This window comes from Apteryx rowi, unplaced genomic scaffold (genome assembly GCF_003343035.1).
Source record: "Apteryx rowi isolate R43461 unplaced genomic scaffold, aptRow1 scaffold_142, whole genome shotgun sequence".
In the NCBI taxonomy this organism is placed as follows: Eukaryota; Metazoa; Chordata; class Aves; order Apterygiformes; family Apterygidae; genus Apteryx; species Apteryx rowi.
In genome coordinates this window covers 98,512-116,259 of record NW_020447664.1, presented here as the reverse complement: position 1 = coordinate 116,259, position 17,748 = coordinate 98,512, and the positions used below count along the sequence as shown (strand labels likewise).

General features: G+C 41.6%; 1 protein-coding gene across 1 annotated transcript in view; it reads left to right on the top strand.

Moving 5' to 3' along the window:
* The window catches only part of LOC112962128 (probable cation-transporting ATPase 13A4), a 44,412-nt gene that overhangs the window by 10,088 nt on the left and 16,576 nt on the right, over positions 1–17,748 (top strand). The window contains exons 3-17 of the mRNA XM_026058025.1: positions 1,396–1,533; positions 3,897–3,967; positions 4,060–4,140; positions 5,068–5,137; positions 5,955–6,089; positions 6,507–6,579; positions 7,238–7,369; positions 8,592–8,762; positions 9,216–9,373; positions 12,668–12,856; positions 13,171–13,232; positions 13,995–14,145; positions 15,560–15,646; positions 16,385–16,538; positions 17,189–17,300. Coding sequence (XP_025913810.1) covers positions 1,396–1,533; positions 3,897–3,967; positions 4,060–4,140; positions 5,068–5,137; positions 5,955–6,089; positions 6,507–6,579; positions 7,238–7,369; positions 8,592–8,762; positions 9,216–9,373; positions 12,668–12,856; positions 13,171–13,232; positions 13,995–14,145; positions 15,560–15,646; positions 16,385–16,538; positions 17,189–17,300 — 1,784 coding nt within the window. The remainder of the gene's footprint in view (positions 1–1,395; positions 1,534–3,896; positions 3,968–4,059; positions 4,141–5,067; positions 5,138–5,954; positions 6,090–6,506; positions 6,580–7,237; positions 7,370–8,591; positions 8,763–9,215; positions 9,374–12,667; positions 12,857–13,170; positions 13,233–13,994; positions 14,146–15,559; positions 15,647–16,384; positions 16,539–17,188; positions 17,301–17,748) is intronic.

The window sequence follows — 17,748 nt, the reverse complement described above, 5'->3', positions numbered from 1 at the left end:
CATTCCTGATGCATGGCAAGGATTTTTTGTCTAGTATCAGCAGTCACCACAGGGCATCTCTTCTGTTCATACCCCTGTGCTACCTGCTCACAAGTTGGTCTGTGGAGGCAGTTAACCTTTGGATATCCTTCCAATTTTACTGGAGTGCTGGACACTGAGAGAGTGGTTTGTATCCTAGTTTTAAAAACTGCCATACTTTCAAGAACAGAATGCCTGAATGTCTACACTACTCTCTACACAATCCAGATTAAAACAACCCATTTTAGACAATGTGGTTACAAAGGTTTTAGAGAAAGGTATGTGGAAGTCGAGAAAAAATCTGTTCTTCTCCACCTGCACTTAGATCAGCACCCAGTTTTTTTCTCTCCTGTGAGATATTTACCCAAAGCAAGGATAGGCAGTTCTAATCCAAATGATAAGTCTGTATGTTTGTCTTCATAGAGAAGAACCTTGATTTGAAGGTAATTCATTCCTTTTATTAACCAGATCATCCTTGGAGTTCTGTTGATGCTCGAATACAAAAGGTTTCTAGACTTGTCGTCTCAGTCTTCATGTTGATTTAACACAAATGCCAACCAGGGTAGAGCTTTCTCCTGGCTGACAGTAGGCAGAAAATACCAAGAGTTGTCCTATAGACATGTTGTTAAGCTGTTTTAAGGTAACCAGCTTTTTCCACATGCCAAGGTGATTTTCACAAACTTCTCACACGCTGAATATGATGTATTGTATAAGTCAGCCCCTTAGCTGGCTTCAGTGTATGTGGTTCAGTGTTCCAGGCTGAGACTTAACATGATGGTATTTGTTACAATAGTTTCTCTAATCACTAAGACTGCATTACCAACACTAACTGTGTTGGGCAATTCCAACGTTGAACATATTTTATAAAAAAGTAAGGTCATGAACTCGATTTAGTGGCAAAGGCTTGTCTAGGGTTGCTGTAAGCAAGGCATGGTGCTAACACACTTGTTCCAATGAGCTGTTAAGGAATGACTGAAAAGGTATTGGAACTAAGCCACATCCATTCTGCGGTACAGAGTTATGTGCTTTTGACCTCCCTTTGCAGTATGGTCACTGCATCTCAGATTGTCCCGTACTGTTTGCCTGTCCTACAGCATGACCTGGGTGCTCACATTCCATCCTTATTAGCCGAGCACCAGACCTGTGCTCCAGGAATTGCTCTGCATTACTCACATTTTGACAGTACCATGCTGATTTCACCAGGACATTCTGACCTCTGCAAATGGTTTGTCAGTCACAGGTGTGGGGAAGCCCATGTTGGTTAGCACTTTAACAAAGCTAAAGCAGTGCTCTAGAGTAATCATTTACTGTGGGGTGATAGTGAGTTTGGTCTGATTGCGTGGGAAATTATGACACTTCTTTTCTATATTTGTTTAGGATGAATTCCGGATTTATTCTCGTAAGAATGTGACATGGATCTCTGTGTCTGCTCTTATAAAAAGTATATCGGATTATCCAGCCATTGTTGGGGAAGGTTCAATCTTCAATGAAGCCATAATGAAGCCAAGTTTACAAGTAAGCAGATTTATCCCAGCAGTGTCCGGGACGTGATAGCAAGTCTCAGCCACGCTTTATGGGGTGAAAGTGAACTGTGAAACAACACATCAAGCTAAGAGGCCTCCAGCCTGATGAATACAGTGAACTGTGGCAATACAAGCTAGAGATTTCAGGAAACTGTAYTCACCTCCTCTTTAAAATCCTCTCTCTCACTCCAGGGGAAAAAAAATCGTCACTTCTCCTGAGAGAAGACCTACATTATAAACAGGAGAGTTGTAAGACACTGGGTTTTGGAATGAAGAATCTGAGTTCCGAAACAAAAACTCATTTCTGACATGGGAATCAAGGAACATAGGGGTGCTTATATGTTTGAAGGGAAGCTGCGAGGAGCTGTACATCATAGCTTCAAACGCAACGTGAAAACACGGATGAGTGCAGATTCGAGCTTATTTCTTCTGGGCTGCTGCCAGTTGAGGGTGAATAGAGCAGAAAAGTGCCTAGGCAGAGCTGCATCAGCGTCTTCAGGAACATTTCATCAGGGGTCTCTGAAGCACATTTTGCTTTCTTGTTTTTGTATGCACCAATTTGTGCTTTAAAGTACGTTTGCTGGAGTCAGGGCTTGCGCTGCTGATTGCTCCTGCAAAACATGTATTCTAGTCTTTGCCAGTTCCATAGTTTGGAGAGCCCAGCGTGGCACTGGGGAGAATGCAGGTGGTTAATTGATCCAAGAAGTTCACAAGGACCCTGATGAGCTGAGTAGGTACAATTATTCCCATTTTAGAAAAAGTACCAGACAGAGCAGCTATATGTCTTGCTTAGCATCACGTGTTAAAGCATGAAGCAATCAGCTCTAAGGGACTCTACTTATCTAGTGCAATAAGCACTCCTTAGGTCCATGAAATCCATGTGTGTGCAATAGGAATGCAATGGTAGGTTTCCTAATTTCTGTCTCTCAGTTATAGACACTAGATCACTACGCTGGGAGCCCATAAAAGAGTTTTATTCCCCTCCAGGAAGTAGATTTCTAACTTGTTAGCATGTATTTTTGTACTTACAGCATTTTTTAGGAGAAGTTTTCATTATAAACCTAACTTTAGCTGAGAAAAGCTGTTGCTGTTGTTGCTGTTTTGTGTGGGCATATAATAAGGTACACAAGAAAGTTTAGTGCCAGCTAGTTTAATCAACTGGCACAGTATGAAAGTGAAGATTGATTTGTAACATTCTTCAGAGGATTGAATTAGTAACATATAAAAAAGCCCAGTATAGCCCTCAGATAATGGGGCCTTTGAACAACACTTTCATATCAGTCAAAGTATCTAGGTAGAAAAAAACAGATTTCAAAGAAGCCAAGAGCAAACAATACAATCCTTCGCTAGCAATCCAAAAGCTCCTACTTATATATCAATTATAAAACCTCTTTGCTTTTTAAGCCACCTAAGTCCACAGAGTATTGTGTAGTGCCTGACAGCTATCCAAGGTCCTGTTCCTGCAGTAAGCTGAGCCCCTCATTTCCCACTTCAGTTTTTAGCATCGCAAATATTGCAGCTCCTCTTGCATGAAATTTTAACCACAGACCTCTTGTTAGGTTAATGACTATGGTTGTAGTTCTATTTTGAGTCATTGCATGAGTTGCATAAGGATTTCATGGGCCTATAGTAGTGCTTATTGCACTAGATAGGGAGAGTCCTGTAGMGCTGGTTGCTTTATGACTTACGTGTATAGCCTTGCCTTCCTTCAGCTCATACGAAGCAATGTTATTTCTAACAGACTAGGTTATTGTTGCATGGGGCAGGACAGACTCATTTTGTAAGTCGTAAACAGCAGCGTGTATTCCTCATGGATATTGCTCTGCAAGGACTTAGCATTAGCAGTGACTCAGGAAGTATCCTGGAATAGCTGTTTTTGTCTGTTGGCATGTCTGTTCAGCTGAAGGACTCAGCACCAGGCCTGCAAACTCCCCCCCCTTTCCTCAAGGTCGTGACAGAAGATGTGGGAGTTGCAGACTGAGGCCAGGCTTTGGAAATTGCCTGCATACCCATCACTGCAGCAGGGATCTCCTCCCTTTCTTCTGCAAAGTGAGAGCAAGGACTACACTCCGTGCTTCACAAAATGGGGGGAGAAAAATGCTGCTTTTGCACTTGCTTGACCTAAAGATCAGCAACACTTACTGGAACCTCCACCTGGGTGGGGACTCCACACTGTTACACAACTAGAGAGTTAGTAAATGCAACCCTGTCTACTCCCCGCACCCAATTGCTTTATTTGTGCTCCATCACAGTGAGGATGCCTTGCCTTCTAGCATATCTGAGACCTATGAGCAGGCCTGGGAGTATTTTTGTTTGCTATTTTGCCAATGTTGTTGCCCCTGTTTTGTTTTTTAGGTGAAAAGTATCCAAGTGCAAAAAGTCCGGTATGTCTGGAATATCTCTGTAAAACAGTTCCAGAAAGTTGGGTGAGTTCAGTGCACTGGTTACACAAGTCTCTGAGGAAATCAAGGTGCTTTGGGAAAAACCTCCTAAGGAAAACACTCCATTTATATTTTAGAGTCCTGGAAGATCACCACACGTGTTCAGCTATACATGCCAAATTTGGTTGTGGTCTCACCTGTGATGAACAGAATGTCAGGTATACATTTTAAAACTCCCTGAGTGCTCAACACATGGATTTTAAGAGCTTTGAATTCACTACTGTTGGAGTACTTTTCTTGATTTTTTTGTGTACCCATACCCATTAGTATGTGCAAAAATTTAAAAGAAATGGCTGTGCATGAAAAATTGAATGCAAAGAGATAGAGAATGTAATGCGTTCCTTGTCAAAGCTTTTGAAATGTCTCTGAGTATTCATCACTGTTATATATTCTCATTTAAAAAATAACTGTCCTTTTACTCTGAGCAGTTCCTATGTGGGATAAGAGAAAGAGCATGTCAACAGAGATCAACAGTCTCCATGAGACTGTGCAGATAAGTTGTGTGTGTGCTTCTTCAGTGGGGATCCATGTAATAAAATTGCACTTCTAAATGAAATAGTTCTGGTCACTGAATATATTTTCACAAACTATTATATCATTAGACAATTTACAGATTGTGTATGAAGCTGTAATCACAATGTGAAACTTAGGTATTCTTGAAACTGCTAAATAAATAAACAGTCTTCACTTTATCAAATATTGAAAATTCAGCTCTGACCTTAGCTCACATTGAAGCTTACATTCAAATCACACTTAACTGTATGCAGAATTATTTGGTTTTAGAACATTTAGGTTTAGTTGTGGAATTCCTTTTTTTATGGCACTTCAAAGGAGTTTTTACATGACAGAAACATTTGTCTAAAAGGCTGTATTATACCTTTTTTCTGAATAGATTTCACTGATACAGTCTTTTCTGACATGAGCACCATAGGGGACTTTTAATCTTTTATCATTTTCTTGGGGCAGGATCCTTGAAGCCYTTAGATTGGGATCAATACAAGCTCTCAGAACAATTGAAAGATAGAGCTTCTTGAGCTACATTGTCACTATTGCATCTGTAAGTGATATATCTTTATCCCATGCAGGAGACTGATATGTGGGCCAAATACTATTGACGTTCCAGTGATCCCTATTTGGAAACTACTCATCAAAGAGGTATTCAGCATTTCTGTTGCTTTTCTTCTTGAGGCTACTTGGGGAGGCAGAATATGCATATAGAATATGACAAATTCTATGTCTAGTTTAGCTTCCCTGTTCTCACCCATCAAGCACGTTCTCCCTTCATACCTTGTTTAAAGCTGTTCTGTGAAACAACCATAAATTAATTTCATCCTTGTCATTCCCTCTCCTCCATCCCCGTGCCTGTACTGCTGCTTAGTGTTTGTTCATGTCTGTGTCCTGAGAGCTCATTCTATTGGCCTTGCGAGGGTCAGCGATTACAAGCCACACTGGAAATGAAACCTTAAGGGCAAAAGTTGTCTCTTAATCAACAGAGGTGAAATGAACAGCACTGGCTGGCATATGCCTTCAGGTGCRAAGAGATCCATTGAGCTCATGACTCTGTGCACAGCACTGTGTAAAGCACCAGTATGTTTTTCAGACTAGAGCTGGCTGTGTCTGGCCTAAGCAAAGCGTTTGCAGAGATGTGCCTATGGTATGCAAGCCCCACCCACACTTCACAACCTGAGCTTCTCTCAGCTCTGTTTCATTTCTTGTAAAGAACAGGGCTAAACAAGGCTTGGGCTGAGCCATTCACATCCAAAATAATGTCCTTAATGGACCAGATATTTGGCTCTTCTGTCAAATGGAGATGAGCTAGTCCGATTAGACTGAAGCCACTGCTAACAAAATTAGAAGGTGGGGAGGAAAGCACCTGACACTTAACTCATGAGCTTTTATTCCAGCCCAYCTCTAGCTGGATGGAGCCATTTAAATGCAACCAACTCTTGAGTATTGTTCTTTCTCCAAACAGGTCTTAAATCCATTTTACGTGTTCCAGCTGTTCAGCGTGTGCCTGTGGTTTGCTGAAGATTACATGGAGTATGCCATTGCCATCATAATCATGTCTCTCCTCTCCATTTCTTTGACTGTCTATGATCTTAGACAGGTGAGACACCTCAGCTTTCACCACAAGGAGGATTTATTTCTAATATCTAGGAAAGCCCAGGATGTTACAACACGCACATGTACTGTGCTATGAGAGTTACTCAGAATTTTAGTCTTGTGACATTATGTAGTAGCAGATACAATGGCCTGGCTTAGTARTCATAAGAATCCMTGTGGTTCTTTACCACATCCTCCCTTCCCCATTCCAGTGCTTTGCTTTGTAACCCTTTCRTTACACCTTCTCCATAATTAAGAGCGGGGAGTTTCTTTCTCTGTATGWTTGCATGGTTCCTGGCAGGGCCAGACCCCAGTTCATATGAGGGCTCTCRTAACCACAAATAACAAAGAACAGTAATCAGGAAGAATTGCATCATATAGTAAAATGTAACCCTTTTCTGTGTTCTCCTTTAATTTATAGCAATCGGTTAAACTGCACAGACTGGTTGAGTCTCATAACAACATCATGGTCACTGTCTGCAGAAATAAGGAAGGTGACTCCTGTACACTTTTTTCTTAATATACATTTCATTTCTGTAGCGATTCAGTTCACAGCTGAGAATGTCTAGTATCAGATTCCTTCCAGAACAATTTCCTTTTCTGCCCATCAACCTGGTTAACTGGTTTCTGCAGAGTGGGTTAATTTGACCTGGAACTATGTTGCAACACATCAGTCATATTCACAACTTCATGAGCAGAGTCTTATCACCAAATTATCAGGAAAAACTATGTCACTTTTCTTAAAGCAGCACTGTCAAAGCCCACTACATGATTAGCCATTTAATAGCTGTAAGTCCACCTAATTGCTGCATTTGAAGTCTGTTCTTTGCCATGCTATTTGGAATGCAACCAAAAAGATGGTGTCAGACTAAGAAATGTGAATCCAAACTTCTTCAGTTAGGTGAGCACATTGGAACAATAGCTATTGGTTGGGCTCCTGGAGAGATAAGAAAGAATTCTGGAACTTGAATCACACCCAGACTTTTCTCAGTATGGAAGACTGTAGTCTTAGGTCCTACTTGCAGTCCTGTGTCTGTTTTCAGCTATTACAAGGAAGTAACAAGCTGTTCAACTGGTAGTTTCTTTTMTTTCTTTCCCCTTACTGCAGAGAAACATATGAAGCAGAAAGTTTACATTACATGTCACCTACAGGTTTCCAAGAACTGGAATCACACCTTCTTGTCCCTGGAGACATGCTGGTTTTGAAAGAGGGCAGAGCTCTTTTACCTTGTGATGCCATCCTGGTCAGTGGGCAGTGCATTGTAAATGAAAGCATGCTGACAGGTACCGCTCATCCCTGCCATCCTTCCCATCAAAACATCATCATAGTCCTATGGCTTCAGCCAGTGACGCAGGACACACAGCATTATAATATATCATCCTTATTATCAAATTGTCCATAGCTAGCCTAGAAGGGGGTTTTCTGGCATATTTGCTGTAGCACAGACTGAATTGCAGTTAGCCCTAGCTTATCTAAATAGACAAGATGAACTTTGAGAAGGGCAGATCATCTTTTCTTCCCTCCTGGGATGGGGCATTTAGGAAGGGATTCTATAACTAGAAAAGAAAGAAGAGTGGACAGTGAAGGACAGGACAGGAAAAGAAGGGGTAGATATGGAACAAAGCTGTTCCCGCACAGGGCATACAGTCCAGTAAGACTGTATGGATTTCAGTCACTCTGAATGTTTCTTCTCTGGCCACTGCAACTGCTCCAATATGCTGGATTGTCTTCCTAGCTCTCGAGACAGTTATCCCCACATTTATGTGRTAGCAGGAGAGGAGACACCAGGTGGGGGAGTTTAATGAAAAGCAAGATTTTTGGTGCAGGAGATGTTCATAGTTTTGTTTCCTGTTTTTAAATTTGGCCTCTGTCTGAATCAAACTGAAACCAATAGTTCTGAAATTTAATGTAAGTGAAAAATTCCAGAAACCCCTTTCCTGTAGAAAGCCTCAGCTGCTGACTGCTCAGTAAAAATATTTCTGCTTCTTTATCTGAGTGTGTCTGCTCAGATGTCAGTAGGATATTTGTCATCTGTCAGACACTGAGCTAAAGGCTCTTCTTTTTTTTAGGAAGGGAAAATAGGCAATGTCATGTTTAATCTGCCTAAGGGAATAGTGACCAGCACATGAGGTTCCAACTAGATAAACAAGTTGTGGCCATTAGCTGGAGTCCTGTGACATCAGTTCAGGTCTCTGTTCAAGTCTCCTTATCTATAGCCAGGTTTTGGAGTCCTTAGCCTGTTTTCAGTTCTCGGACGTACAAGAAGCTGCTGTACTGATGCAAAGGAGAGCTTTTCTCTGTCAGAGCGTGGATCTTTGCTTCTTAGGCTCCAAAGCCTTATCCACTCTGAAGATGTCACAATATAAATGTAACTTTTCTCTAAACTGGTTTCTCTAGTGAATACCTATCACTTGCCATCTATCTAGATACTGTACTTCCTAGAAAATCAGCAGGCTAATTTTAAGGTGTACTACAACTTTACTCATCTGAGATAATCTTCCCTAGGGGAAAGTATTCCAGTAACAAAGACCCACTTACCGCAAGCTGATAATGTCAAGCCCTGGAGAATGCATTGTGCAGAGGATTACAAAAAACATGTCCTCTTCTGCGGAACAGAGGTCATACAGACCAAGGCAGATGACAGAGGAGAAGTGAAAGCTGTGGTGCTGCGTACTGGTCAGTCAACACTTCAGTTTGCTTAAATTTTCATGTTTTTTCTAGCTGGACCAGAGTCTGAYTTAAAGGTCTATTGTGCCCAGTCACATTAAGTTAAGGGAGTTAATCCAAACTCAACAACAGTCAGCCTGAGAACTGATATCTCAGGCTGGACTGAGCTAATATGCATTGTTTCAGTTTGCCTGGCATGACCTTTACAGAAACCACTAACATATGATTAGGAAGAAAAATCTGTCTTCGTTTCTGAAACATTGAAAACCATCATCTTGCTTAAGAAAAATATAACTTTTTTTTTGGAGGCTTCTACAAAGTAGTTTAAATACAGTGTAATGAAAGATCTGGGCCTTCTATTTTAAGTTATAGCAATTGTGTGCCATTTCAAAGCCCTCAATTTTTCTTAGACAACTTCTTGAAGAATTTTCCCCTTGGAATGATTTTGGTTTGTTGTTCCAGGTTTCAATACAGCCAAAGGGGATCTGGTGAGGTCCATTCTCTACCCTAAACCCATGAACTTCAAGCTGTACAGAGATGCTCTCCGTTTCATGATGTTCCTCATAGCATTTGCAGCCATTGGAATGATATATGCAGTGTGTGTATTTACACTTAGTGGGGTGAGTTACTTTCTAGAAGGTAGGACACATCATCACACCAAACTTCAAAAGACTTGAAACTTGAGTGGCTTCATATACATTTATATATAAGAATTATGGTCCTTTTCAGTCTCCTTCTTGCCTTAATATATAAGGCCATTTTTAATGAAATTGTTTTTGTAGCAACACAAAAAAACTCATATTTTCACTTCCAAGGTGTCAAAATACAGTTTTCCCAATTGTCATTTCTTCTGAGGTCTTAGCAAATCCTGTGTGTGCTATGTGTATCTTGTAGATTGGCAACCTCCTGTATGCTGACTGTCTCTTTCCGTGACATGTATCAGCACAGGCTAGATAAGACAATATATGTGGTGGGCAGACTAGTTTCTAGAGATAGGAGATCCCAAGAGCTTAGCACTTTGCAAACAGTTTTTRCAGAGTTCTAGTAGGACTTCTTGCATGTTCCTAGAAAAATTACAAGTGGATCATGGGTTACATTGGACACAGACTAATATGTCACTCTGAAAAAGCAGCTTCCAAAAGCTGTAGTTTATTAGATCAAAGACCCATCTATCCCAGTCCATTGTCTCTCACTGTAGCAGATATCAGATGCTTATGGAAAGAGCACAGGAAATGGGATAAGTATAGAGCAATTCTTCCCTGGTATAGTCTTCTAGCTTCTGGAAGAGAAAAGATTAAGGAATCACTAAGCTAGCTTTTGTATCTGGATCAGCTAGCTTTAATAGCCACTATTGGATTATCCCCTAGAGCTTGCTTTAATATCTTTGTGAAATCATTTGTGCATTGGCCTTGACAACACCTGTGGCAGTTATTTCCAGTTTCGTTATGTACTGCGTGACAGTGTTTTAATACCTGCTGTCTGGTAAATCCTCTGAAGGCACCTAAGGTTTTTGTTTTAAAGAATTAATGAATCACTGCTTTTTATTTTATGTTTCCCTACCATTCATGATTTAAGACTATGGTCCACCCCTTCAGCTATCTTTCTTCCGTGTTACAGAGCCCTGAAGAGTACAGTCCTGAACACAGATCCCTGAGGTTTACTGCTGTCATAAAGAATTCCCCATTTTCTCCTGCCCTTTATTTCATATCTTTGTATAGTCATTTATGAGAGAATATAGCCTTCACTTAGTTATCACCCAGCTTAGAGAGAGCTTCTTTGAAAGCTTTTGGGAAACAACATCATCAATAGCTTTTGAAAAGCCAAGTGTCCTGTATCAACTGGATCACATACCCATGTGCCCATTGATTTTTTCCAGAGTTCTCAAGGAGGTTTATGGGACATGAATTCCCTCTGTGAAGACTATGTTGACTCTTCCCTAGTGTACCATTTACATCAAGGGTCCATGAATTCTTTAGCATAATTTTAATTAGGTTTCTCAACGTAGAACTTAGACTTACTGTGTTAGAGAGCATCAAGGGCCAGCTGCTCCATGAGGGAAGGCAAGCCAGGATCCTAGGGTGACCACAGCACAGGCAGTGCCCTCATCACCCAGAGTGCAATCCAACAGCATCTAAACATGACAACCAAATCCAGGTGCTGGTAAGAGGGCCCATCAATAGCCACAGACAAGGCAGACTGATAAATCAGGTCCAGGGTCCAGTCAGGAGCAGCAGGAARTGGGGCCAAAGACAGGACCAGAGACAAGACTGCAGCGTAAATGTGAGAGGGTCCATCCAGGAAGCAATGCCGGAGACCAGCACTTCTACAACACAGCTTAGGCAGGGAATGAAAGCCCAAGCCTGAGCTTAAAAGGAATTCCTGAACCCATGGGCAGAAGGTGTGGATGGGGGCCATAGYGAGCCTGATGAGGGTAATTAAAGCCTGTTGATACACCTAGGATTCTGGTATACTGGTCTTTGTATCTCTGGAGATCCCCTGAAACCCTTTTAAAAACAGTTCACACATGCTACTTTCCATTTCTCTAGATGACTCAGGCCAGTGTAAGACATAGTTGTACATGGTAAGCAGTTGTTTATCATTTTTTTAAATTTTATTCCTTTAGAACTTCTTTAGAAAGTTTCCAGAAATTGTGCCATGCATCAACAATTATCTGCCAATAGAAAGGCTGGGTCCTGAATGGCAAGTTTGATTCTGCAGTTCAACTTTTGAATCTTTTTTTTGCTTTGGGATAATCTACAATCAGTTGTCTCAGAAGATGAATCCCCCTCAGGATATCTAAGAAAGTCTGCTTTTCAGCTTTTCCTTCCTTGTTTAACTCCTTCACCTTGTAACACATAAAACACAAGCAGATATAATCACAGCAACTGGAACTGTTTTGTCACACTGATACGAGGTTCAGTCATATCAGTATGATATACCAAATACTTTCTCTTCTGTGAGTGCATTTATCTAAAGGGATAACTGCTTCATTCTTACATAAAATAGATACAAAATACTATCAAACTAGTGCATTCTGTGGTCTAAAACAGTATCAATAAAGGAAGAATGAGAACAGGATGGAAATTCAACTCACCAAATACAGCATGGTTTATGTTCAAAGCCCCAAGCTCAAAAACAGTAATAATGCTGGTTTTCAGTGATTTGCCATGGACAAATCCTTTTGAACTATATATTGACTTCAGCTTGCAGTGTCTAAGTTCTGGACCTCAATTTTAAATGCTTTGAATGCTTTAGCAGTGATACTGACTGCCCGAGATAACACTGCTAACACCCAGAACACCTGGCAGCTAGTTTTGCATCAACTTCTAAGCCCCCAAATTAGAGATTGCTTTTAGAAATGTGACTTTTACTTCAATGTCTCTTCCTGCAGATAAAAGCAATTTCTTTTCACACCTCCTAGAACATAAGGTCAGAAGATATCATTAGCTTATACATTCTGCTCTCCTCTTCAGCACAACCACATATGTCTCATCTGTTACCCCAATATGGAGCCCAGAGCTGCGTCTACAGGCAGTTCGTTGGATGTCCATAAAAATGGCAGGCTATTGTGTGCTGCATTATGGGGAGCTGGGCTTTCCTGGGGATGCCTTAACCTGCCTGGCCTGTTTGAACTCATGTCCTTTGGAGGAGGCTGTCAGCTCTGGTTGGTTGGCAGACTTTTTAGAATGCAGAATGAAGGAAGCCCTGGGGGTTACTCTCTAGCAGTGGTGTAGACTCAAAGTCTTTGATTAAATCAAAATAATTCATTTCTTAGGGAGATGAGTATGTGATATAGCATGGGCAGAAAACAGCTGCAGCACAGGGGAGGTGGGATAAAGAGGGCTCTACTCAAATGATCCAGGGAGCCATGTCTGCCRTCCTCTGGCTGATAACTACCTCTGATTTTCTGTCAGGAGGAGGCAGGAGAAGTAGCGAAGAAGGCTCTGGATATTATCACTATTGCTGTCCCTCCAGCTTTGCCAGCTGCCTTGACAACAGGGATCATTTATACCCAGCGGAGGCTGAAGAAAAAGGGCATCTTCTGCATCAGCCCACAGAGGATCAACATGTGTGGACAGCTGAACCTCATCTGCTTTGACAAAGTACCTGCTATGTGTTGGTTACTCTTTTATTACTGATAGGAGCAGTGCTAGGGGTGGGAGAGGATGGATTTTGGCCAGGCATTTGCATTGTGCTTTACAAACACACTGACCAATCCTGCATGCTTGAGTTTGTGTTGTCTGAACACACAATATTGAACATTGTTGTTTTCCTTGGAGCATAAGAATTGGCTGGTAGCACCTTTGCTCACTGTGCTGGCATTTTCTGCATGGTAACTTCTTAAAATGTGTCTTGATTTTTATTTCTTTTGGAACTCTCATGTGGGAAATTAATTTAAATGTATGTTTTAACTTAGACTGGCACCTTAACAGAGGATGGCCTGGATCTCTGGGGCTTGCTGCCCTCTGAAAAAAACTGGTAAGGCTTCTTGACAAGCAATGGCATTAAAGTTTGGTGGGAGAGTGACTGGATTCTCTTCCTAGATGTATGAACAAGTCTTAGGGACTGCTAATGTCAAGCACCTGTTTGAAGTTCCACATGTTTTGATTTCCAATATTTTTTCTTTGGTATTTGTGAAGTGAGTTGGTTACCTCATCCCAGGTCCTGCTCCACATGAAAAGATGCAGCTAATGTTGCCAGCATTTGGCACAGCACTCACAGGCAGGGTAGTCTGGAGTAAACGTGATAGGTCAGATCTCAAAGCTACAGCAGTGCCCCAACCCTTTATGACAAGGAGTCCCTGTTACCCATGAGGTCGCCCCTCAGTTCCTGCAGTGCCTGTGTTTTTGCCCATATATATATCCAGGAATGTGCATGTACGAAGATGCTCAAACTTGTATTGGCCTCACAGCTCAGAGTCCTTCCATAAGCCTCAAGCAAGATTTTTCACAGTAATCTGTTCATCCGATTGTCCCATCCCAATGGACTCCCTAAGTACTTAAAATATGCCTACCCAGAATATGCCTATTGTGAGCATGTGTATCACAGCCTTTAACAAGTGAGTGAGGAATAACTCATGAGGGAGGACAAGTCCCTAGAAACATGCTCATGGTCTGATCACAGGATAGGATTTTAATAGTCTCTGACTTATGTGTTTTTGTTTTTGTTTTAATTTTTGCTGTTAGTGAGATATTGTTTGGTGTTCTGTGATGATACTTTTTCTGCTCTCTTTTGCATTAGCTTCCAGGAAATTCACAGCTTCCCTGCAGACCACAGCCTGCCCTGGGCCCCAGTGTTCAGAGCAATGGTAGTCTGTCATTCACTAATTGTATTGGATGGCAAGATCCAAGGAGACCCACTAGACGTGAAAATGTTTGAGGCGACTGACTGGGTAAAGCTGTGCTTTGTTGTTATGCTAATAATATGGGGGGTTAGTTTTGGTGTTCTCACAAAGAAGTGTCCCAAGTCCTCCCTTGCAAATAGCCAGTTTCCACACAGAAGTAAAACAGCTAAACCCCAGAAGGGCTACCACATGCTCAGGTTTTTAAAGAAATGTTCCTTATTTCTGCCCAAACCTTTTATCCCAGGGAAATTTGAGGACTTAGATCATTTGAGTGGAAGTTTTGGATATTATGCAAATTCCACTAGGGTATCAACTTTTACTGTAGCTGCCAGATAACAGGAAGTGTGCTTATGTGCAGATGCACACTGTTTTTACAGAGCACGTAACAGACTTCTGCCAGCTTTGAACTGGATACAAAACTTTGACCTTTGTTAGAGCTCTGTCATTGTGGAGATATTTCATACGGGCATGAGATCTCAAACCTGAAGATGGCACAAGGCCTCATGGCTTGAAGAGAAGCCACAAGTTCTACTGCTGTGAAGTAATGTGAACAGCATAAGCATGGCAGATCTCAAAGYGCTCTGCATTCAGTCTTTGTCCCATTGCCTGCAAAACACCATCAATGTTCCTATTTACTATCTGATCATGTGGGAAAAAAGGAGCATTTGCAAAAACTGAAAGGCTTCAAATCTGAGATGGGTAAGAGAAAAACAGCTCATAATTACCTGATGGAAGGTGTAGCCACAAGTCATTACTGATGCAAGACAAGAGATTCAGGGCAGGATTTGATAGTTACATAGGTGACAAGGCACTAAACAGGTGTCTCTTTTCTATCTGCAAAATACATAAAACGAGCCAAGTTTTAGGGAATAAACTGTCCAGTAATGACAGGAGTTAGAGGATGATTTTCCCCAGGGGCATTACCCTGCTGTTTCAGCCTTAGGCAGACATCTGGCAAAGTCATAAATTATTTGAAACAGGATTTATCTTGTGGCCTTTGACATCATCGTCATTTGCGTTCCTCACAGTCATGTTGTGATGATTAAAAAATGCAGCTGGTTTATGGAAGACTTGAAGAGCAGAGGATGGTGCTTTCTACATTAATAAAAACTTTCACTTATTCTTTTTCTACTGGGTCTACCTTCTATCTAGAAAAAAAGATTTTTGCACATTTGAGTGGATTGTGATGGTTAAAGTATTTATGGTCTGGAAGTAAACACAATCTGCTTGCTGTGCAGAGTGCAGTGGTATATCAGTGAGGCTGGTGGAGCACAAGACTTGATTGCCAGGGAAGGCACTGGATTCTCTGTCAGTCCCTTAGTGTGAGGTTAGACAAACCCTTCTCCGGAATGAAGGAGATATCTTGTTTTGAGGGAAGGAAGGGCTCTAAATGATCCATTGAGGTTCCTTTCTGTTCTACTGGTGTGTGTGATCTAAAAGATTTTTGTCTTTCAATACACAGGTGATAGATGATTCCAGTGCACACCGGGTTGAAGGTCAAGGATCCACACATACTACAGTTGTTAGACCTGGGCCTAAAGCCAGCAATGTAAGCTATTTGAAAGATACACATCCATGAACAAGTTAAACTGTCAGTGTGAGAGTTACCTTTCAGTAAAGTAATGCTTGGTTGTCCTTACCCAAGACGGCTCTTCTACACTTCATCATGTTTGCACTGCCTGCAAAGAGATCGCCTCATTTTCTCTGATTGAAGAGAGAAGCCAGGGGGAATTTGCTGCTCACATCAGAAACAGAGCTTTGAGCAGGGGGCTGTTGGCTGGCATGATTGTCCATCTCAGGAACTCGGCTCTCCTGGTGGCTCCAGACTCAGTCCAAACTCAGTGGAGTGATGGAGGCTGATAAAAGCATTTGAAACTGCAGTGAAGTGTGGCAGCTGATGCCAGACTAGTGATGTACACCAAGGGAGGGCTTTCAGACATCCCTTTTTGCTTTGCAAGACCAGTGTAAGACCTTGCAGAGTCTTGTTAAAGTAAAAGGACATTCACTACTGAGTTCCTTTCAGAAAAATATATCCAAAAGTCTGCTTAAATTGGCAGTGAGCTTTTCCTACTGCTTAGGCTAGACATTTCTGTCCAATTTTGTCCCCTCTTCATCCACAGTCCCTTCTGTCCCACTGTGAGAAATCAGCCCATTTATTCAAGAAAAGGCAAGGGTGAATCATATTTTGGGTCAGCTTCTCACCATGGCTCAGGTGATAGGCCTAAAATCCTTTGATTTGAGATTAAAATCCTTGCTGCAGTGACTAATGCCCTTGCTTTTCTTCTAGGCCCCAGTGGAAGGAATTACCATTTTATACCAGTTTCCATTTTCTTCAGCCTTGCAGAGAATGTCTGTCATTGCTCAGGAAATTGGTGGGGAACAAGAGGTCTTCACAAAAGGAGCTCCAGAAACGGTAGCCAAGTTATGTAGAGTAGAAACAGGTAACTGACGTGTAAATGCTTCCTAGAAACACATACGTATAATGGTATGAAGTTTAATGTGGTGTATGTTTAATGGTGTGATGAAATGGAAGGTCCAAATATGGTTTCTGGGTCTAAGACTTTATACTTCATCATGGCAAGTCAGAATCTCTCTGTTGTGCTCCAACAAGTCTAAAGCTAAGCTCTCATCCAACCCTTCTCAGCAAAGATGCACTGCTAAGGGACAAGAGCAGGTACAAACTGTTGCACAAGATATGCAGTCTCTACCAGAATAGATATTTGAAAAAGTTGTCTAGAGGTCCAGTACACACCAAAAAAGGTTTTCTTTTCTCTCCAAGCCTCAGGAGAGCAGCTAGAAGAGCACAGCTCTTTCATGAGGCACTGGATCATTACATTCAAGCCTTTGCACAGCAGCTTAGGATCCAAAGTACAGAGTGACAGGAGAGGCAATGATTTTCTTATTGAGCAAAGCTCAGTTCAGCAGCTTTCCTTAATGCCTTTGGCCTATTGTAAATGGTAGGTGTACCCTCTGCAGTCCTCCTAGTTCTCCGGGACGGGAACCTTTCCTGCTTCAAGGCTTCCAAGATTATTCCCCTTTTTTTAAAAAGCAGACAAATGTCCTGAGGAACTGTCTTTTCTCTTTTGCACAGTCCCATTGAACTTTGAAAGCAAGCTTCTGCTCTATACAGCACAAGGCTTTAGGGTCATCGGATTGGCATATAAACCTCTACAGGCAGAGAGACAATCTGCTGATCTAACAAGGTAAGCAATGGTTTGCTTCTTATCATCAGCCACATTCAACCATGTGTTAGTAGTACCTCAGATAGTACAGTTACCACAGAGCCTTTGCCAAGAGCAGGGCTGTAGGACAGACAGTTCTGATGGATTCTAATCAAACAGAATCTGATTTAAATCTGGATATAGATCTGTCTGAGAATGGGTAGAGGGCAGTTCACTAACCCATGCTGTAAGTCTACACCTAAAATCCTTAGACATTTCTTAAAAACTGATCAACACGGGGAGTATAACTCCAGTATACCCTGAACCATCCTTCAATCCATCATTTCTACCAATCTTCTTGTTGATGTATCCAGGCTTTCTGCCTAAGAGAAGTCTCTTCCTCTGTTGTTCTGGCTTCTTGATTAAGCAAAGGCAGCAGATGACTCCCATCACTCCACCTATTCTCTAGCCCAGTCAAAGAAAGCAGGCT